The 24,216-nt window shown below is 38.3% G+C and overlaps 1 protein-coding gene across 1 annotated transcript in view; it reads right to left on the bottom strand.

Annotated features, from left to right (window-relative positions):
* VPS41 (VPS41 subunit of HOPS complex) overlaps nucleotides 1–24,216 on the bottom strand; it is a 111,065-nt gene that overhangs the window by 45,686 nt on the left and 41,163 nt on the right. Inside the window, exons 5-9 of the mRNA XM_075704791.1 lie at nucleotides 18,915–18,977; nucleotides 17,709–17,774; nucleotides 7,926–8,045; nucleotides 4,598–4,744; nucleotides 3,357–3,423 (exon numbers count right to left, since the gene is read on the bottom strand). Of these exons, the coding sequence (XP_075560906.1) occupies nucleotides 3,357–3,423; nucleotides 4,598–4,744; nucleotides 7,926–8,045; nucleotides 17,709–17,774; nucleotides 18,915–18,977 (463 nt within the window). The remainder of the gene's footprint in view (nucleotides 1–3,356; nucleotides 3,424–4,597; nucleotides 4,745–7,925; nucleotides 8,046–17,708; nucleotides 17,775–18,914; nucleotides 18,978–24,216) is intronic.

Raw genomic sequence — 24,216 nt, forward strand, 5'->3', positions numbered from 1 at the left:
ATGTTTTCTTTCCAGATAAAAATGTGCAATCTCAATGCTTGATGGTAACTTGCTGTGCAGTTATACAGCTATTCCCTCACAAAACATATAGATGTGTTGTTACACAAGCATATCCACAACACATGTAATTTTTAAACCAGAACTCTACTTTGTGGGGAATTTGCGGGAATGCAGAGGGCAGACAACTGCTCAAGAGGCATTGCTGGCTGGTTGACACCTGGAATTAAGCTGATATTCCTCAGATAAAATTTGGGCTAAAATAAACTGACTAATCGACTTCAAGTCCTGTACTGACTTCCGGTGTTAATCTCTATTTTCCACTATCACTAACGACCTGAGTAACTGAGGCAGGGTTGAAGTACTTCTCTATAAAAATATGTAAAATTCCCAGCTACTCGACAGGGCCATTGAAGACTAGATGCCCCATTTCACTTTGAAAAGGCATCTAAATTAGTTCTTTAGCAACCATCCTTCTCACAGGCTTCAGCTGAGGAAGGGTTCCCTGTTCAGACCAGAAGTTGTCCAGTATTACAGCTTTTGTACACAACATCAGGAGCAAGCACAGAGGTCAAGCACTCTTTAAGAAGGATCACAATGGCATTTAGTCCACGTTAAGCCTGTAATTCAATACCAATACTTTCTAATCAATACACTACTTCACAGCGGTAGCTGACAGAGCTAAACTGATAGCATCTGCTCAGCTAACATACATTTAAAACTAAATAGAAACATTTCACTGGACTTTATCCTTGACACTGAATGAAGACCCACGTAGGCAATGAACTGCATATAACCACAGACAATGGAAACGATTACTGAAGATAAAGCACCATTAATATACTGAAAGATTTAAATAAAATTAGCAATGCCATGCAGATCTCAGTGCATGAGACCTGTACGATTCATCTAGTTTCTCTTAAATGTAATCACATTATCTTCTTTAAAATAAAACAGCTAGAACAGTTCAGTGGTGTTACTTTCCCACATTATGGGCCATCTCGTTTAGCATCACAGTAGATACCATATTTATTTCCTGCCTCAGAATTCATATGGCTATGTGTCAAGACAGAATCAGAAGATAAGGAGGACCTTGTTACACAGGACCCTATGTACCTAACTTGCAATGCAGGAAATGCTCTGTTTCCTTATTCACTTGGCTGCAAACCACTGAAGAAACATTTACAATCTACTGATGTCATCATGGTTTACTATGATATTACTGTGGAACTTTGAGGCCCTCAGAATGGCTCTAAAAGAGTGTAAATCTGAAACCTTTGAGATATGAGAAAACACTATATTGTCATAGCCTCCATAGGTATTATCCTGATGAGCAGAGAACAGAGTATGCTACTTCACCTCTGATTTTGCAAAACTGCAAGAGCAGGAAGAAAGAAACAAAACCCAAACAAACAAACAAAAAATCCCATTAAACATGACAAAAGTTATACTGCTATGGGTTTCATTTTTCGTAAGTATGATGCCAAGATATTATGAGCCAAAACTTCTAAAGGATATTCAGCTATCCTGCCACTGAAGGATATTCTTGCCTTGTGTAAATTCTTTACATTATGAGAGTGTATCAGCATACGCATCCACTTAGGATATTAGTGGTCTTGCAAAAAAAACTATACTGGCTGCTAGTCTGCCCATTAATAACAACAACAGACCTTCCAGCTATGCCTTTGAAAAGTGAAGTTGAAACAAAATTGAAATAGATGCTATGGCATGACACACAGCTCTCAAGAAGACCTTCTATGTGATTACATCAAAAGCTATTGTAATTTATATCGAGAGTTGAACAAATAATGTCTCCCTCTTTTCCCTCCCAATCTAATATCCACGTTCCAATGAGTGCTGCTGACAGCATTTGGCAGAGCTGTTTCAGTGCTTTGACCTGAAACCACAAAGAAAAATCTCAAGCACATTGTTAACAGGTTAAGTGAGCTAAAACACCAGTCCTCAAGAATACAGAGAAGATTTTAGGCTAAAAATTGTAAGATGAAAAAGTTACTTCCGCAAAAATCTCTAACCTTCAGGTCTGCACCTAAATAGTCTGATGACAGGGTCTTTTGTGGGTTTTTTAAATAAATGAAGTTCCAATAGTCACGTAAGACTAGCTCCCTCCACATAGACACATTATAGCTGAAGTAGACGTTGCCTCTGTTCACTTGTCATATGGAAACAACCCCATTTAATTATTTTCTAAAAGCTACTTACAGGTACAGAAAAGATATATAAAAGATCTGAGGCTAAAACTCAAGACTGAACTTCTCCTCGACAATGTTCTCCCAAATATCCTAGAATTCCATAGTTAATTATTCTGTTGGGACTATGTAATCTTAAACAAATAGCTTTCAGCTCTCAGTTATCGTCAGGCATGCCGCTGTCTCTCAGTATCCAGAATTCCTACAGAATTTAACAAGACCCCTAGTTGATTTTCAGAAACTGTTTTAAAATGGTTCTTTCCTGAAATCAGAAAGCAGAGTATATACCTATGCCATGTACCATTCTAATCTGACTTAAGTCAGGATCTTGCTTGAACACTCTTTTCTACAATCTCATGTCATTATAGTCAAGACAAGGAACTACCAAAGTTTACAAACTGTTGTCCACTCTGATCTGCAGAGTCCCAGAGGGCCTGTTTATCCTCCCAGCACCACCTCTTCATAGATACTTCCTTTCCCCAGAAATATGTCTGGGTACACTTGTGACTTTTTGTTTACATCCCCTCTTCCTCTCCAAATTTCCTTTGGATTCCACTTCAAGCTTTACTTAATACACACATTTTGTCAAGACCTTTTCCATTCATCAGCAACAATGAAATTTATTCACATCACCTAAAATACACAAATAAGAAAGCAAAGGAGAACCTAAAATGCAGAAGCAAAGAAGGCAACAAAATGAAATTCAAGTCAATTTTCTAGCACTATACCAGAGATGTATTAAAAAAAAGAGAGAGAGGAAAGTTATGAGAAGTGTAGTCACACAACACATAATCAAATAAAGTTGTGTCTATTTTCTCCTTACTACTACACTGATCATCATTTAACCAAGATGAAAAACCAAGTTCTCCACAGGAATCTGTGTGAAGGAAAAGTTAAGACATCCAATTTTCACACAAGGATCTCTGATTTTAGATGATCACAAAATTTAAGCTCTCTATGAATACGAAAAAAAAAAACCCAGCCACTATACAGGAGGACATTATGACAACCTCATCAACTAAAAATGAGGAGACATTTATGTTATGACTACATGTCGCCTCTGAACTGTAACAGCTTTTTCAGGCTAGAATGTGAAAACAGACCTTTAAAGCTTATATAATTTTGAAAAAGACCGCATTTATACAATCATACCTATTTCCACATAGCGGTTTGGAAGGTCACGCATTTCACTGGCATGCCGTTCTTTTACTGAGCAAATCTAGGAAACAGAAATTTGGATCATTATGATGAACAAACTGTAATTCCTAAAATGATACTAACTTTTCCCAGAAATTCCTTTTCTGATTGAGGCATTCTTGGACATGCATTGCTGTTATTTTAAAAAACGCAGGCTGTAAAACAGTGACAATGCATCACTGAAGAAGAAAACCAGACAGGAAAGTTGTAGCTGTAGTCCACAGCCTTATAAATATGCTGGGAGATGAGAAAGAAGATGGACCACACGAGAGAAACCTGACAACGTCTGCCCACTATGATTTCTTCATAGTAGCATATATGTGGGTTTGGTTTTGGTATCTTCTCACACTTTGCATCTCATTACCTTACAGTTTCAATAAGAATATTCTATTGCAACTCCCAATAACAGGAGGAGAGTATGTACATATAAAGAAATGTTGTGAAACACACACAATACAAGGGAGAAGACAGATGCCAAACTTAGGACAAACTTCTTCATTTGTAAAACTCTAAGTTTAATGCTCCAAAAACTTTTTATGCTTCACCTATCTCACTTTACCCTCCCCTTCCACCTACGCCTCCCGAGCACTTTTAATTTCCCACTGTGCAGTGATGCAGCAGTCTGTTATTAGAAAACAGCTAACAGGCTTGTAACAAACTCATGTCGGGTGCTGGTCTGAGCAAATCATAGTCAGTCTGCATCACACAAGTTCGAAATGCCAGTTCCCTGTTGAAAGCACACCAAAACCCCAAGCAGCCTGTCCCCCCCGCCATGGTTCACCGAAATTATGTGGCTGTTTCAGCCATGTGAAAAACCTCCTCAGCCCCCAAAACAATCCCCTTCAAAAATACCTCATGGTAAGTTGTTCTTCCTTAATGCTAATCAAAAGAAATGAATTCAACAGCCCACTAAAAGCTTTCAAAAGAGGAAATCTCTCCAAGGCACAGAGGAGAGAAGTGTCCCTGAGGATTACATTTGCTGTGTGCTCACACACAGAGATCTGTCTGACCGCTGGGTGTCTATCACTCCTCCTCCTCATGAGGGTCAGTTCAATGACATTTCTATGGCAGCAGGAGTTCTGCACACTGTAGTCAAACCAAATTCTATTTTTTTCGATTGTCTTTGCTTTTCAGAAATAATCCTCTGTTTGTCTGTGATAACAGAAAGCATTTATTACAAAGACAGGTAATTGCACCTTTACTGAATTTCCCCAGCCAATAATCAGTGTTAAATTATCCTTCCAGCAAAGGCTGCAGGGATACATATCTGGGCGAAGGCTTATGTCATCTCTAGGCACATTGGTAATTCTTTGCTTGGAGATCATGTCAAGTATCTTCACGCCCTGAAAGTTTAAATACAAGAGAACTTCATTCAGTATGACAAACTCCTACTCACCACATCCCATATTACTTTGAACACTAAGGCAGTCATAGCAGTTTATGGCCTAAGTTTCAGGGTACGGCTGAGCGTGCCAACAAAAAAAAGTGGTTGATACAAAGACCCATCTAACCCAGGAGGTGACAGAAGGAATGAAGGGATTAGAGTAAGTTAGATATTTTAAATTCGCACACCAAATGAAAAGATATAATAAGTGAATGAGTGACAGATTAGCAACTCCAATCATGAGTCAGTTCAGCTTGTTGGGCTGCTGCTACTACTGGAGAAATGAAAAAATCCCAGCTTTTCTACAACAGCCCCTGCAGAGAAGCAGAAATTTCCATCTTGGAAAAAGAAAAGATGTGAAGAAACAGCTCATTAAGATAAATGAGGCCAATCTGTACTTCTCCAGAAATGCATTTCTACGTTTACATTAAAACAGAAAAGCAAGCATATTTAAATGATGCTTGGTTTTGTATGCTGAAATTTTTCTCTGCCTCCTCAGGAAATATCCTAAACTAACAGAACAAGAAGTTTAAAGAAGGAAGATTAAAGTAATTTGAGAGAGAGAGAGAGAAAAAAAAAATAAGGAGCCATTAATCAGATTTTTCCATGCCACTTTAGAAAAGGTGAGGTATAACCTTTCCAATAGCAAAATGGAGATAAATTTCATGTTAAGTAATGACTTGATCTTAGTGATTTAAAAACAAAAGTCCCCAAAATAAAACAAAGCATTTGAATAGTTATTTCCTTTAAGCTCAGTGAGCAGAAAAAATAACTCTCATAATCACAGAAAAGGGGATGGAAGAGACCTTGAAAGGTCAGCGTCCAGGATGCCATTCCATGTTAGGATTTTTCTAGTGAGAAAAATGATTTAAAAGATCCCCCTGCCTGTTTCTGTTCCCCCCCACTGCGAGTTTCTCTGTCCCCAGCTGTACAGATTCAACTGTTTGTAAGTCAAAGAGTCTAAACATGGGGGTCATGGTCTAAGCCAGGTTTTGCCTCTTTTTTTTTTTTTTTTTTAAAAAGAAAGAATCACAAGAAGCAGTAAGTGGTATGTGGGTGGGCTGGGGTTTTTTTTTCAGTGATCTTTGTCACCGAAGAACTGTGAGCATGGAACACACTCCTATTGGCATCTCTTAGGTTAACAGCCATCAAGGCTTCAGAAAAAATAAAAACAACCTTACACACAGCATCTGCAACATACAGAGCCCAGATCTCTGGGTAACATAAACAAGGAGCTTACGCTTTGTGTTTTCTAAGCTCATCTGATAACATTTGCAATCCTGCTTGAAGTGCATTTTAATAAAGTTGTGTCTTATTAATCCTACCACTTTGTCTTCAAGGATGATTTTCAAATAAAAGTGACCCATATCACACCTTCTGTTTTTCTGCAAGGCAGCAAATCCTATATGGGATAGGCTAGCTTACGTTTCAAGTGCCTTTCAAAGCAATAGCATAGGATCCTCTATAGTTAAAAGTATGCCATCTGCATCATGAACCAAAAGGACTTCCAGAGTCAACTTCCTATCATCAAGGAGCCTAGCCTAATGCCTCTAAGGATTTGGTCCTCAGGTGTCTCAGTTTGTAAGACTTACACTCTTGGCCACGGAGGAAGGACAAGAGTGCACAGCAGCAAACATGGGTTACCTGAGCATCTGACAAGCAGAATTAGACCTTGCCTAAATAACCTGAAGCTCATCTCAGAACACCAACGTCTAACAAGCTCACATACAGTGTGTCCAAAAAAAAAAAAAAAAGCGTAAGAAAATAAACATTAGGGAGCCACACACAGACACTGAGAAACAAGGCTATAAAGATTATCTCTGACTTTGCTGACTTTGAAAGGAAAAAATGGAACACAAAACCTTGCTAGAGGATGGAGAAATTTTTAAAAAGGTAAAGGGGGAAGGGAAAGGCCAATAACCAAATATATTAATCTTTTGGAGGGCAAGTGTCATTTCATTTTTCATTGAAAGATAGGCCCTGACCATGACTTTTTGTCTCTGACAGATGGCTCTCAACATTTTATTAGTATTCTGTGTTCTGATGTGGCACATCGTCTCTAGGGATAGCTCTCCTCAACTGTCCTATCTATTCCCAGCAGATTCACCAAGAATATATATTTTAATTGTACAGCTCTGAAAAGAACAAAACCTTCAAAAGGGCTAATGTTATGACAATCAAGCACTCAGTGAAGTTTCAATTCTAATGCAGATATTAAAGGGGAGTAAATCAACAAAAGTCCACCTCTAACAATTTCATATCAAACTGGTTTTGAAAGGAATAAAGGAACAATAGCCTTAAAATATTTTAATAAATACTTCCCTTCAGCAGAGAAAAACAACAGAAGGAAAAAAGCTAGTGTTTCAGAAGTACTTTCCCCACATTTTAAAATAAGACTTTGGAATTTAGACATAATACTCACTTAACATATCCCTCACTGCTGAGCTTTAAAACACAGACCTTGACCCATCAATTAGATATACAGTGATAGGTGAAATGCAACACTCAGCATGAATGCAATGGTTCCCTTTAAAATATGAACTACACTTAGAGGAAAAAGGGCCTATTTTCTCTTAAGCCTTTTCTAGCAGCCTACCACCAAAATGAGAAATTGTAACTATCACTTTTTATAATCTGCAACATTAAGTGCATATGATAATGTCACTTCAGTACAAACTACAAAATCCAGACAGGTTTGGGATGGTGAGGATGGTGAAGTTTTGGGTTTTTGGGGGGTTTGGGGGGTTTTTTGGGTGGGTTTTTTTGTTGTTGTTTGAAAGAGGAGTTACATTGACATTCCTTCCTCAGACAGTTTGCTTTGAAACATCACACTGGTCAAAACTCTGCTAGACAATAATGTACAGTAGCAACCACCCCCAACAGTGGTATGTAGAGCTACTTTTCTTAATTTCCTCAGAAGTGGCAATAGTATGGAGAACACTGACTAGCCAGCAGGAAACGCCAGAAGAAATGTCAACAAAGAAATGGGATCTAAAACACTATCCTTCAATGCCTTTTATACTTGATTCTTCAAATGTACCATTTTTCAATGGAATATTTTGGCAATTAACATTGAAACATTTCAAACAGTGTAACACAGCAGTATTTTTGTTCATTTAACAAAGGTAACAAATACTTACCATATTATTGGCCCAAGCAATTAAGTGTCCTCTCCATTTTACATTTCTTATATTTCCTTCCCCTTCATGTAAAACCGAAGGCTTCCACCTATTCATCCAGCCTCTCTCATATAACAGCAACTATGAAGGAGTGCAACAAGAAATATGCTGTATGTAAACACAGGAGGTATTTTTTGCTTCATTATCAAGGGCAACAAAAAATACACACCTATCACAAAACAAAATCAAATACAATCAAACATTTTCATATAGTACATATACATTGAGAATCTTGCATACTACAGAATTCAAGTTACTTTAATAATAGTATTAACTAGCACGCCTTCCTTCAAGTTTTTCCAGAGAACAGTAAGAATAATTATTTCCATTTTAAGGATAAAGAAATTAAGGCATTTGAGAACCTAAGCCTACAGCACTAGTGACAACACTTCAGAAAGCCAGTAAAGGAACCAGGCCACCTCACACCTATCCGCTGATCTGGTGATAGGGTCCTTCTTCCCTCCAAAAAACAGCAGATAGGAAAAGCCTCCCATATGCCTGGTGTATTCAAAGACCCACAAGGCTTTGGCCTTTTGCTTGACCCCATGTGGAACTACATGGCCTTCCACAGGGCTCTAGAGATGCTGTATGTTAGTCCCACACATGCAAACTGCACTGTACCACAAGTGCTGCTGGTTGTAAAACTCGTGTGATTGGGAATCCCAGGTTCTGCAAATGGGGTATGTTAGAATATCTAAATGCATAGGAGACATTATGAAATGCTTTGCAGCAGCAGCAAAGAAAAACCCAGCTACATGCAGACAGTTTGCATGACAGTCCACCTCTTTTACCAGTTCCTGTATGGTCTTAGGAAGTTATTTAATAGGATTATAACACGGAACCGCTTTGAGTAATGCAAAGTGCAGCGCTTGGAGGGATACCCCAAGTAAGAAGGTGAAGCATCTACGAAGATCATACTCTAAGGTACCAGCAGTCCCGCCAACTTTTGCATGAGTACACCCACGTATAGGCACGTGCACAACCTGAACCTGAGCTCACATGAGTGCACAATGGCCATTAAGAGGTGTAAAGTTGCTACCTGCAAGGACTTTTACCATGCTAAAACCTAAATCAAGTACCTATGTTGCTAATATTTCCTTTCTAAGATCCAGTTGTACATACTTTTTTTTATACGTGGTTTCCCCCTGCCCATAGTTGCATAAATACATCAAATGGTAAGAGACTAGTTGTTTAAAATAAGATCTTTTAACAAATAAGGGATTTTTAACAGCAATTGCACAGACTGCCTCACTCTCCTAAAGCCACAAGATGGCACCAAATGACAAGTATTGTCTCCAAAAGTTTAAACCAGTCACTGCCTAGGAGAGTCTATCAAGATATTTTTGCGTGAAGTGCACTGCAGACATCAAACTTCTCACTCAAGGGTAACTTGCCACTTTAACCCCACCCAAAATGACTCCGTGTCCTTCACATAGCTCACATGAAGACCTACCTTTTAGAAAGTCTAGGGTTTTTTTTTTTCCCCCACCTACAAAAAGGCTACTCAATCTCTTACAGAATATGCTATTTTACAGCAACCAACAGTCTGATACATCTATGTTCATACGACAGTGCCATACAGAGGAATGTGCCTTAGCAGGCTGGTAGGTGGATGTGAAACACAGGAGCAGTCCTCAGCCCAAACTAATCAGCTCCACTCTGAAGCTAAGGACGTCATCAGAAACTAAGTTCTGTGCTGATCCAGACTTGAAAATTACTTTTTTCCTAGTTCACAAACTCCTAAGGAGAGGCTCGATGGAAAAAGAACTCACTCGGATGCTTCTTTCAATACAGTCCAACAAAGACAGCAGCAAGAACATAGTATTTTCATCTGAACTTACTGGACAAGGCTGCGAAAACTGATGTGCATGATGTGAAAGGTTAAAACTAGCTGATGTCAATTATATTAACTGAACTTTGAATCTTTTCTGCTTGTGAGTGAATTGTGATTTAAGTTTATTTATTACACACAAGATCCAGAGCGAGCTTGGAATGACACTTTGCAGCTATTTTGTTACTGTCCATGGTTTGTGAACATCATCCTTTTCATGACTGTCTACCCAAGTAAGAAGCTGCAAGAAAATAAATTATGAGATACAGAACTGGTGAGGAGAAAAGAAAAAAAAAAAAAATCCTGCTCAACTCTAAGCACATGCTTAATTAAATTCTCAGACCAAGGCAGTAGAAGACAACAGTCTGATATTGCCTGTAATAAAGATGGGAAGTAAATCTGAATCACTGCAGCACCCAGAATTTCCCATTTCATATCAGCAAGTGCAATAGGTCCAACACTGAGGACAAAGGATATGCAACACTGGCTTCAAAAAACCAAAGATTTTCATCTCAAAACATGCTTTGCTAATTTATCTGCAATGGAATTATCTGCATTTTATCAATAAAATGACATGATTGATTTATTATTTCTTACAGCAATGACACCTGAAAACTGAGTTACTGAACCCAGAACTTTGCTATACGTTTTGGAACTGCTATCTACTGAATGCATCGCTCTTAAAATAAGCAGCCTAATTTATTCCTTAGTCTTCCCTTCTGTCTTCATAATGTTTATCACACCAGAAAGCCATTTAAAACTTCAAGAGAAACTAGACACATAGCAAATATCTACCATTTCTGGAGGGGCTCCTCCTACCACCTCCCTCTCTTTTTGGTAGGGCAAAAATATTTTAGGGCTTTATTTCCCATAAATCCCGTATGTTGGCAGTCAGCATTCACAGTACTTATATTTCAACAGCAGCCACAAAAATAACTTTCTTGCATTCTCTGCAATATAGTTTATATTTTCCCCTTTTTTATTTGATCTGGTAAATCTTTCTAGTCCTTTGTTACAATATAGTAGTGCTTAGAATGCACTTCCAGCACCTCTTGCATGTACCGTGACATGGTAATACAGCTAAAAGAAAATAAAATAAACTTTGACTTCAAGGGTCCCCACCCACACTCCTTCATAGTACATTGCAATCTTCTGATAGTTCCCTACTTATTATTTTGTGAGTCTTCTTAACTGCTTATGCTTATCCACTGGATCATTAAGAAAAAAAGACACACTGAAATGCATGAGACAAGGATGGTGCAGGACGCTTTGGTTTTAAAAACAAGTTGATATAATTCTCTTGGATTAGTGAATACATCTCTCTGCATCTTTTGCTACCAGGAGATTAACCTCCTCCAAAACAAGCTCAGAACTCTGTTTTAGAGTGCATCGCTAAAGAGAAGAGACTAGTGTTTGGATTTAATGGAGCTTATCATGCAATTAGCATTAACACTAATTACATGTAATCCCAGTCTTTAAACTACGTACAGGAATTCTCAATCCTCTGAACAAAGAGCCCAGTGATTGTAGCTTTGGTAGTATCAATACGGTGAAGTCATTCAATTCAATTTCATCCCACTACCAAATACCACCTTTAAAACACTGAAATAAAATATGCCTATTCTCACGCAGTGAAAAGTTCAAAGGAAACACACTTTTACTGATGCACTATGCACAGCATCACTGCTTTGTTTCAACATACTGCCTTCTCCGTAAAGATCTGGAGGAGTTTCACAGAAGAAAAGGGCTGAGACTTAAATTTGTAACTGAAGAGCCACCCTTCCCTTCCCTATTGCAGCAGTATTGGAATAGTTTTTATTTCACAGAATAAAAATTAGGAAAATCTCCCTGTATTTTCCTTGTCCTGTTCTTTGTTTGCCCGAGTGTGAAGATGTGCCTACCTGTGGCATTTGTTCTGGTTTTTGGCACCTGTGTCACCAGCTCTGCCCTCAGCCAGGCAAGATCACAAAAACCTAAAATGCTACTGCCATGGTTACAAGTGATCACTATAGGTATTTATTGTTTTCAGCATAAAAACATTTACAGGCACAGCCAAGATTAACAGATATCTGAGAGTAACACAGAACAGCATGCCACATGAAGACTTACTGTTTAATCGTGCACCCCTAGGAAAATATATAGCAACAATAAAAAATTATCACTTCTGTTTGGAACAGCGATGGACTGGATGAGCTCAAACAAGGCAGAGAATAATGTAAGCCTCACGTTTTCAACTGAAGTTGAGTTTTCAAAACATCGTCACAAAACACTGTTGTCCAAGGATTTGGGGTGTGGATGGAAGGGAAGGCAGGAGGTGCAGTCAAGGGAAATCAAGCAAGGAGGCAGTGGCAGACAACAGCAGCATTGGGAGGTAAGTGATGGCAATGGTGAGATACGAAACAGGAGCTGCTGCTGTAGCTCATGGACAGAGAAGCTAGAAATTTTGAGATGTTTAATACAAACAAATGCCATAGGACTTGTATTAGGCTGTACTTTTAATAACTCAACTGCTAGATTCCAGCTGTCGCCTATTCACGAAGAGCTACAGAATTAACACCTTGGAAAGCGAGTCCTGCAGCCTTGCAGGCAGAGCACAAGCTCTCACACATTTCATATATTTAGATCCTCTTTGCTTGCCACCTCAGGCAATGAAAAAAGTTTTCTATGCAACCATTTGCAAAACACACAACTATAGATTACATGCACACAGGACTATGATCCATCCTCCCTTTACGCAAACCAAATTTGTTTGTTACAGCACAAGGAGACTGTTTTGTTTTTCGTGATAAAGAAGAAATGCACATCCAAATAATAATAAAGAAGAAATGTAAGCCAAATAATCCGCTTATTAAGTAAACAGCACATCACTACATATCAAAGTCTCATCTGCTCAGTAATATGGGAAACATCCGGGCATTATACATCACAACAAGCAAATCGCAGACCTGTATTATTGTGGCTTGCTTGCTCCTACAGTTTGTTTCCTAGTTATGGTAAATTATCCAATGCATGTACAGAAATTGCCATAGTATTTACTGACTGACATTTTATAGCTTACAAAGCAATCTGCCTTTCTTGTCTGCTACTCTTCTACCCAACATAATGCCAAACAGCTGACTATCTGCTTTCTAAAAATGGACTGTGCTGCAAACAGCATCCTGACAATTTAATAATTTGTCAAAGTAGTCCAACCAGTTATTATGAACTACATATCATAGGGTTCAGAGGTAAAGGTCATCTACTTACTCACAAAGCAAAGTGCATCTGCTGACACTAAAAAGCAGACAATTAAAAAAAAATCTGAATCTGAGACATTCCCTGGCAGACTTGATTTTAACATCCAAATTCCACTACCCATAACAGCAGTTGCAAATCCCCAAGAATGCTATTTCTCTTTCTGCCTGTGCATTGTTCACAATAGCTATCCTTTCTCTGTATACGACATTGCTCCACCTGGAGTGGAAAGGAATTCAGATCACCTTGGTTCACGTCTCAGGCAGGAGACACCATGGGTCCAGCCCAGGACTCTAACACTGAAACAGTATTTTTTTAATAATGAGAAAGTTGTCCCAGGTAACAGAAAGTTCTCTCTGCTTTTATAACAGACTAAGAAAAGAGAGTCTAATGTTTAAGCATGGGCATCGATATGCTCAGATGCTAATTCTGTGAGGATAAATGGGACAAACATGTTCAGACACACCTGCATTTGAAGAACAGTTTTTATAGTGTATCTTCTCCAGCAAAAGAAATACAGATCCCATTAAAAATGTTTTTATATCTATTTCAACCATATATATATAAAAAATATAAATATATTCTGTAGATATAGACACAGATAGATATAAAGATGTGACTGCTGACAGTCACAGGGTAAATTTCCAGTTTTATTTTGGTTCCCTAGCCCTTAAAATGTTTCAGATTGCATACTCAAATCAACATTTATTATACAAAATGCATGTCCTAGGCAAATGAGGAGCCCAATTCTTTAAGATACTGAATATCCTACTCCATACTGGCTTTAGAATTCATTTGCTTAATTGTGCTGGGTCCCCACTACCATGCTGGGTAGACACCACCCCCCCCCCCCCTCCAAAACCACCTTAATTACTAACACATCATAGAATACAGCAGAGTGATTCAATTACTCCAGAGGATTCACTCTCCTAGGAATTTCAGTACAAAAACCTTCGTGTCTGGTCACTGATGTTAATCAAAACATGAAATAGGGAGTCTCATAAATGCCTCTGCCAAGAAAGAAACCTCAAGTTGTCCTGCTCTCCTAAGTTACCTTTACATAAGATGCGGTAGCTGATACCTTGACTTTGGAACTGAAATATCATTCAGTCCTCTCTCTTTGTTAGTTCTGCCTCTTTAACCCTCTGGGTATAATGGAAACTCAAACTTTGCAATAACGTTCATTTAGTTGCTGTGTTGGGAAAGACCAGCACTCTAACGGTTAAATAAAGAACACCTTGTTTTCAGCTTTACCACCCTCATTTAGTTGGCTTTCACCCTGTTATTTTTTAAGATTAGACCCTTTTTTAAAAGGTAGAAGGTTATGGCCTTCAATAGCACAGTATTTGTCTTTTCCCTTGCTTTGAAGCTCTGCTGTCTGCTCTGGACAGGAATGCCCTGTTATTTACAATATACAGTATTATTATTACAGGGTTACCATCACCTGCCAAGTCATCACGATGGTGCTGTAGTTAATTGCAGAGATAAAGGGGAGGGGAGCAGGGAAGTGCGTCTATTTAGTATGGTACCTATTGCTTCTCACTGCAATCCTGTCAACATTTCCACAGAACCTGCCTTGTTTCTAGGCACAGATAACATTCATTCATTGAAAAAAGGGGGTGACAAAAAGCTTTTCTAGCCCAAAATAGAAGGCAATGACATTATCCCAAGCTTAATGAAAGTTCTTTACTTTTGAAAACTAGTGCTTTAGTAAGCAAACAATTTAATTGGTTAATTAGTTCATAATACAATTTAGAGAAAAAACACTCTTAAAGGACACTAGTACATGCCTAGTTAAGCAACTGTATAAACACATGCACAGTAGAGTTAAGCTTCCAATAATCTGCAATGATTTAAACAGTTACCCGAGGGAGCACTGCTCTTAAGTCGGCTTTAGGTCAAGCTGATCTTCAAAGACATGGCAAATCCCAGCATCACACAACAATTCACCCAAGTTCCAAATGTCCACCTGTGTTGGGAACTGAGGACCTGCACTGTGCACCCCTGAAGCATGTCACTTAGCTTTTTTTCCCCCTCTCTCTCTACTTTTTTTTTTTTTTAAGGAGATTGTTGCTCACCTTGAACATTTGCAGAATGCTCTGCAGTGGGTCTTTGAACTGAAAAGTGTATTTTTAATACATTTCAGATTGTTATGAAGAACTGTGTATTTCTCAAAAAATTAAGCAGGTGGCAATTTAGAGTTATAGACCTCCCACCCCATTCATTAAGGATCCTACTGAGGCAGATGCTTGGCTATAAAATTAATAAATTTAAGCAGATCTTAAAGTGTTTTTTTGAGATGAGACAAAACAGAGTGTTAAGGTCAGGGGGGCAATTTCTTGCTTCCTGTGTGCACGTGTGGCTTGGCTTCTTTATTTTGTTTCACTGTAAACCAAAATCAGCATGAAATCTAAGTAGGACATCAAGAACTTCCTTCTCATATTTTGAGACAACAATGTTCGTAATGTAACTAGAGGGGTTTGAGGAGAGACCAAATTTCTTTCTGGGCCCTTTTATCTGCTCAAATTACCTTAGCAAACAATTTTTTAAAAAAAACAATATTTAAAATGCTAATATATATTATGTCACCATCTCCCAGAACAACAAAAAACAAAGACAGACCCTGCAACCCCTTGAACAAAGAGTTCACACACTTCACACCATGTTTTTGAATGCAGCTCAGGCAAGGAGCATAGCATGAGGGCTTTAAGCAAAGCTTTTCTCTTAGGCTTGATCCTAAATGAGGATAGCCTTACCTCTATCCGTACTGCTATCCCTGCCTTGGTGAGGGTGGGGAAGACAGGCAGCATGCCTCCCACCACCGCCAGCTATCAGCTGTGAACTTGCTGCGTCCATGCAAAGGCTAAAAGCGCAGAGACCTCAGGAGCCACAGGAGGTCCCGTCCCCCTCCCCGAAGGAGCTCACCCAACTACACAACCTCCAGACACAGGGAGAGAGGTGCGAGGTCCGCAGCCTGAGGTGGTATGCTTCAGCCTGCTTCTCCTCGCTCTTGTGGACCAACTCTCCGTTGCCTGCTGCTCCCATACAGCTCTTTGGCTCTACACTTAAGGAGAGGTGTAAATAAAAAGCAGGAAAGTTTTTCAAGGCCTTTTTCTTTTCAGAAAAAGAAAAAAAAAAACCTTCGATAAATAAGTAGGTGGAATTTAACTTTCTGAATTTTCACAGAGCATTTTGTTGTTGGCTTTATATAAGGAAGGGAGAAAAGGGGAAGGGTTTCTACCACAAGGCCAAGAGGTTTTATTTGTTAGTTTTATGTATCAATAAAATCAAATTACAGGTGTCGAGGGACATTTATTTCAATGCTAAATACCTTATGTTAAGATGTCAATTAAAGTTTTCCTGAAGAGGAAAGTTCCTCAGCAAAAAATGAATGCATTAAGAACGAGTATACCATTCCCCAGAGGACAGAATATAAAACAACCTGTCAAGTAATCAAAGATAACCAAAGAGAATGTGTTAACTCCCTGATGTTTTTTTCTGTTCAGCATCAGGTGAATGCAAGCTCTTTTACCACCTGACGGAGCCCTGTTCTATTAATTCCCTGCATCTCTCCTTCCATACCCCTTTTATCAGCACTAAAAAGCTTCACAAACTGGTGGCTGACAAAGACATACACTGACTGTGCATTATTTTAAGGACAACACCAACTCCGACTAGCCAGCAAAAGCTGTCAAGCACACATGCTACTTAAAAAGCAAAATAAAACACAGCTGTGCTTTGAAACAGATTGAACTGTTAATGAAAATTATGTTGTATTCAGCCCTAGAAGTCTGTATTTCTTACATGCTGGTAAGGGAGAACCATGGCATTCAGTTTGATGCATCTATAAGTGAGGATTGTTCATCCTTAATTCATAAGAGAAGGCAACAAGAAAATTCCATGAATTCAAGAAACTGTTCCAAATTAAACTTTTCATATTTTGAAAATATATAATATGATACAAGATACTTGTAGGACCTGGAAACAGCTGTAATCTGGAAGTCAGAATTGCACCCCACACCAATAAGACACCTAATGCACATTTAAAATAACAACTGCCCCAAGCAGAAGAATCAAACTACACAGATAAGAGTATTCCAAAAAGTGGGAGCTCTACTCTACCAAGAGCTCCCCTGAATTACTCTAAAAACAAATTAAAAAACCCCACAGTATGAACAAGAAATGATGAAGATAGTTGGGTTTGTTTACTAAAGAAAAAAAAAAAAGAAAAACACAAAAAAAACCCCAACACAAAACCCAAAAAAATCACCCACTGGTAAAGCAAAAGAAAAATACCAAACACCAAGACTAACATGCATTGTAGAAGATCAGTATTAAGGTCTAATTTCTGCTCCCACTTCAACAAATTAAAATGAATGGAGAAAATCTGGCCTAGGAAATGTAAATGACTTTTTTTTCAGACTATGTAGATAGAAATATTTCTGCTCTGAAGCTCAGCTTGTTGCAACGTGGTTTTAACATAAAAAATGCACTTTTCTTCTCCCTGGAATTAGTCTTAATTAAGTAAGAATGTTTTGGAATACAATGCATAAAGAGAAAGAAAAAGCAGAATTCTTTGCTCTAAGTGTTAAAAAAAAAAAATCACATACACAGCCTTCTGAGCTATTTTTAAAAGCTGTTTAAAGATAGCCCAAGTTCATTACACTATGACTGCTTACCTTTTTCCCTCCTGTTACAAATTGCTTGAAGTGGGATCTTACAAAATGAGGATGAACAGCAACAATCTGGGGGGCGGGAGACGGGAGAAAAAGAGACAGTTGTGGCTTAAGTAAGAGTTTACAGGGAGCACCACATCACTTTTTAAACTAGATAGCCCTTTTCCAAGTATCAAGTATTACAGCCAAGTTCTTTCTCTGAAGTAGAGCCTAGTTGTTTCAGACATCTCTGTTTTTCCTAGAAAAGAAGGAAATTCTCCATATTATATGGCATGTGACATGTCACATGCCTGACACTGAGGGCCACGTTACACTCAACATTTTTGCACAGCAGGCAGCAGAACTAGGACCGTGCAGCACAGGACTGCCATGAGCAAGGGTTGCCCCAATTAAGTCTTGTTTGGGGCTTGCCTAGAGGGCACACACACCTCAGCCCTGTCGCAGAACAACCTTGTGTAGCATCAACACACCTTAAACAGCTTCTTTGCCTTACGTGTTACGTGTCAAGTGTGGGAATTCCAGCAGTAAGAGCGGTAAGGCCCTAGGAGGCAAGCGAGTTGCATCTGATGTGTGTAAAACCTTAATGACCCCATTCCTTCCCCCTCCCAAGAGCAGCTGCAACATGGAAGACCCCAAGCAGAAAAACGCAATCATTTGACCACACCACTTTTCCTCCTGCAAGAAACATTTCTTGTTAAAAAAAGCTAGATCTTCCCATACACCTACTAGAGGTGCTTTTTCAACAGCCAGGCAGCCACATGTCTCTAAGCAGAGCATAACTGAAGTTTTCCCTTCAAACAGGGTACATCAGCATTGCCACCCATTGCCTTATCCCAAGGTAGGTTTAACAGATATGAATTGGTTGCAAAATATTGACCTCACAGTTAGCAGAACCCTCAGAATTTGTATCACAGATCTACAAAGAAAGAAATATGTTGAGACAGGTAACAGCTGAAACAGGACAATTTCTCTTTCACTTTGCCTTTTGTATTTGAAAAACTCAATAATACTTCTTACAAAACCAAGATCGGCTTTCTTCCTGCCTAACCAGATCAAAAGCTTTTATATTGAGATAGATAGCTGTTTTCTAGTGACTTGAATAACATTACAAGGAAGTGATATTCTTCTCTCTCATTTAGATTCAATGTGACCTTTCTGTTATTAAAGACGACAAAAACACAATTACTAAAGATTAAAACAAGCACTTACTTTAATAGGACAGTCAAACGTCTCATGAAACTCTTCTGCTGAATACAATCCAAACACCTGCACCTGAAGAAGTATATAAAAAACCAAAAAATATTTACCTAATAACCACTTGACAATTAAAGGTGAATGCAAATCACTAACAACTAGAAGATTAATTTGAATACTAACAGTTACACCTTTTTTCCTAAAGAAAAAAAGTCATATTTAACAATTCAGAGTTAATTGAGACATCTTGGGCTTCTATTATGGCATATCTCTAAATATCTGCAGCAGTGCGAAAGTACTTACTTGACTCTTTTTCTCTTTTTTTTTTTTTTGTTACAAACACAGCAAAACCTACAAGTTCCTTTTGCTTTAGGCTGATCAAATCTGTTTAACAGATACTGATCTAAGTAAGGTAAGAGCAACATAATAACATTCGGGGAAGATAAATTAAAAACTCTTCCTCTCTGAGAAAGAACTGTAGGATTTTTTCCCCTCCAAGCAATACAGGGTTTACATAAGAAAAAAGAAATTTGTGACAATAAAGCAAAACCAGCCTGAAAATCAAATCCCATATGTTTCTCGGCATCCTCTCCTCCTCCCAAGTGCATTCAGTGCTACTTTGTTTTATTCCATGACCACTGGAAATATCTTTCTCTGAAGATTCCTCCCTTCTTAACTATGTTGATGTCTCAGTACATTTAATAGTCAGCACTGAAGCTGTAACCATAGGCCATCAGAATATCTATCAGAATTAATCCATCTGAAGACAGCTCAACATAAAAAAAACCAAAACCAATAAAGTATGTTTCTACTGTCAAGAGAATTAGAGATTTTTAAATGTTTTCTTCCCTTTACTTACAGAACAGGTACAGAGGTATCAAGTGTTAAGAAATATTATTAGACTTAGATGCTGTGGCTACAGAATAGGGTTTCTCAAGCTTTTAGTAAGTACAGCCCTCTTCTGGGCTCATGTGTCTTCATCCAACATGCAACATTCCCTTCCCCAATTCTCAGATGAGACAGTTGACAACTCAGTTTCTGCAGAACTTAAGAGTAAAATAGGGTTGAAGACTTATGGCCAGGAATTAGTAATTGATTTACTAATCACAATTTCCACAAAGAATAATAACTGGCTTGCTTTTTCATTATGATTTTAAGAAGTTTCCTCCCACTGCCAGAAGCTGTTGGAATAAAATCACCCCAGCAGGGATGCACACTGCTGATGGGAGAAGGGAGAGAAAAGAACATCCCATGGAGTGATCAGTGGAAAACTGTATCTGACAGCAAATCTACTTTAGAAGGTTCTCAGGCAGGTTTACTCATTCATCCTTATTTTCTGGAAAAGGTAATCCCTTCAGAAACTCTGCTCTGCACATTCAACAAGTTGGACTCAAAGACCTAGGAGATCTTTTAACCTTCTTTCTTTCTCTCTCCCCATCCCCATTCTGATTCCTTCAGGGGAAAACAAAAAAATAATAGTAACAAAAAATAAAAAAGCCACTAGACAAAAATCTGCAGGACAAAGCCAGTAAATACCAGTAATGGGTCACAAAAAGTGAGGCTTAATGGCTCTAAAAAGGTAAGTTCAGAGGACAAGAACCCCCAAAATTCCTGCAGACAGTCAAGGAGACAGAGTAAAAAAATTAGACTTAGGTAAACTACAAGAGGAACTAAGCCATCCTCAGAGTGGCTCGAAGTTTAGCAGTCTCAGTGAAGTTAAAAACATCTCAAACCACCTCATCTCCCTTTCAAGCTTGTCTCCTGGATACATCTCCTAAGCAGCATTATCAGCTCTGTCCATTACTCATTAGCGAATATACTGCCTCTAACAACACGCTTTAAAAATACTGCTGCATGCACTGTGTAGGGCTGAGCTACTGCTCCAAAGGATCGGAAAATCAATATTTGGAGACAGTGAGATGTATCGCAAAGCTGTGATTATGTAAGCCAACCAAAGGGTTGTTGTATTTGAGTTGGGCCTGGCTGTAAGCCTAGAAAACCTTCGGGCTGATGTCTAGAGGATTTTGTTTTCTGTGTTTTTGTTTTCATCAGTTGGCGCAGCATATCCAATGCAACAGACTAAACAAAATAAGAAACAGAGGAAAGAGAAAATAAGACAGAAAAAATGAGGAAGAAAAAGAACAGACGTGGTTAAAACACAGCACTGCAAATTCCATGGAAGCAGAATCCTCAAAAACAACAAAACATCCCTCTCAAATTAAAACTAATTAATCAAAATTAACATTAGCAACAGTGTCTTCAACATTTTCATAACACTGCATCGAACATGGCAATATGATATTCCTCGAAGAGTATGAAAACAAAATGGAGCCAATTAACTAAAGAGGAAAAAACGACTCAGCATAAAATACATGTTATCATGTTTACTCTAGGGACACAGTATAACAGTTTATTACTTCTTAACGTCTTTTATTCTTCAGAGAGAAAGTGATTCTTTTGATATTACAAACCTATATTGGATTTATCTATTTCTACTTTCTATCCCCACTCAGCTCATGATGGTTTTGGGTAGCTGGAAAATGGATTTCATGACGGAAGTCCACTACATTTTGCCAGTCCCGTCCAATTTTAAATATCCAGAACCCACCACTCCAGTGCATCCAGACTTAGCTAGCTGTTTCTTTGCTTCTACATGTGGAAGCAGCAGCCAACCTTCAGTGATCAAAAGGCAGGAAAAGAAACACATTTTATCTACAAGCCACATTTATTGAAAAATTATCAATGTAATACTTCACGGATATTCTTAACATAAATGTTGCTACAGGCATTAAACATGACACTAAAACATGTAAGTATATGGGTTTTCAATATAATTTATATTTCTTCATATGAAAAAAGTTACAAGCCAGTAAGGGTACAAATTATATCACTGTTATGTAATGACATAAGAGCGCTTTAGCAAAACTGGGAGTCAGATCCAGGTTTTTCAAGACAGCATACAGTAGGGAAAAAACTAACCTAAAAAACCTCCACAATTCTAAAGCTGCAAGCCTGCTTCCCCTCCTATTTATTCCAGCACCAAAATTCTCCTCTTATACCCTAATATTTCAACACCCAGCCATTTTCCCCAGCCACTGGCCAGCCTAGAACAGTGGTGGTTTTGATATCTGTTCCTTTCCATGCCACTGGTAACCAGCTGCAGTTGAGTCCATTGGCAAGGAAGATTTTCAAAGAACCAAACATGCAGTACAGAAAAGTTGCAAGTGGCTCCCAAAGCACTTGTTGGCCATGTATGACATACAGGTGCCAGGTTTTGACATGAGGTCTGGATGCCGCCCGACAAGATGAGGGTTAGAGAATTGCACTGTGCTGCTATGCCCCCCGCCCACTCAATGTAGCTAGTCCAAATCTAGTTTGAGAGTGGGAAAAGAAAGAAAAAAGTAGTAAAATAAAATACATCAGACAGCAATACAGATATGAGAAGGGGGTTCTCATCATAAGGCCTTCCTTCAAGAAGACAAATGGTTTCTATCTCCCTCAAATTGGATCCACTTTGATATGGGAAAACGCACTCCCTGCCTACTGCGAAAATCTTCTGCAGTGGTCTAGAGGACGTATCTTCATTAATTGGCAGAAAATACTTGCATCAACCCAGCTAGCCCAAAATTCACAGGTGTCTATTATACTAATTTTTTTTGTTTAAAACTGATTTAAAAAAATTAAGCTGTTTCACTCTTTTTTCTAAAAAAAGGATTTCACTATTTTTACTTACTTATCTGAGTTAATGAAGACTTTGCAACCACTTGTACAAGTGTTTAACCTCTTACAATATGAACACTTCCACTGTCGTAAGGAAAGAGCTATAAGGAGTGTAAAGTTACAGTTTTATTCTGACCCAGAACCTAGAAGTGTTACATTATCTGGCCAGGAATTTCTGCCATTTTCTTATACAGTAGCACAACATACAAGTATTGTTTTCACCCATTTTAGGGGTGGATTCTTTCATAGACACACACCTTTCTGGGTCAAGTGGAAAGTCTAACTTCTAAAACATCCAGATCTTTCAAATCTCCAGATGAGCTTTCCAGTGTAGAATGTGGTAAAGCATCAATGTCCCTGGACTCTATGAACACAAATATGATGAATATTGTACTTGTGATACTCCAGTCCTGTGTTAAAAACATTACCAGAATTAGCCCTAGATTGGAGACCATAGTTTAGACTGCCTTGTATAGCATGTAACATCACTTACAGGATCCACAATAGCTATTTCACTAAATTCACCATTTAAAGTATTGGAGTCTTTTTAAATACAGCCACACCAGGGTAGGGATTATGGATTTTTGAACATTTCTGAAATCAAATATGTATTTTTAATATTAATTTAATATATGAAAAATGTCTGTGGCTTGTAGTCTCACTGCAACATACGTATTTCAAGTCAGTAATCTACAGTCACATCTGAGGAGCCCTTACAGCAAGTGCTTGCTTCCCCCCAGCACTCAAAACACCCGAACCAACAATGCTAGCTCAACATTTTTATTACCTTGCACAATTACTGACCCTTCCCTTATCTTGCTTAGACAATTAGGACACTCTTGCTGTGTTTCTCACAGGCTGTAAAATTCTACAACCCACTTTGATAGGCACTAGTATCCCAATTACTGTGTCAAGATACTGACATCAAGATATCTCTGAGAAACAAAAGGCTTGGATACATAAACTGGCTGCCTGCCTGTTGAGGAAAAAAACCCACCTATTTGGAAGGAAAAAACCCAAGCACATACAGTCTAAAGGAGTTGTTTCCCCATTTTGCCTACTGCAAAATCCAATTTTATTTTTAATTTCTAGAACTTCTACTGAATGGGATGTATCCATTAGGATCACCTACATTCCTCCTCCCCCCAAATCTACTTTGTAAGAAACGTCCTCCTCAGTAAGTCAGACAGATATTGAGAAATGATTTAAATGATTTTTAATGCACTGCATTTGTATATGAGCATTATATTAAAAAAGAAGCTTAAATACACCCTGTGCATTAGAATTTTATCATTGCAAACCAACATTAGAAAAGACTGCCATCGACTTAAAAACAAAAAAGACATTCTTATAAGTGGAAAATCAATCACCAAAACCACTAAATGTCACAGCTCAACATTCCAGAGAAGCACTGATAATTGTTAGTTATACACTGCACAAATGATATATGTCCTCAGTCAAGGAAGTAGGTGCCAGTTTTTTAGGAAACTGTACATATATTGATTTTACATTTATTTAATGTGGCTGTTGTAAGACACTTTATTCTTCTGATAAACTATGATTGCTTATCAAAAGATTCTATAATTCAAGAGAAACA

The sequence above is a fragment of the Pelecanus crispus genome, chromosome 2 (genome assembly GCF_030463565.1).
Source record: "Pelecanus crispus isolate bPelCri1 chromosome 2, bPelCri1.pri, whole genome shotgun sequence".
Classification (NCBI taxonomy): domain Eukaryota; kingdom Metazoa; phylum Chordata; class Aves; order Pelecaniformes; family Pelecanidae; genus Pelecanus; species Pelecanus crispus.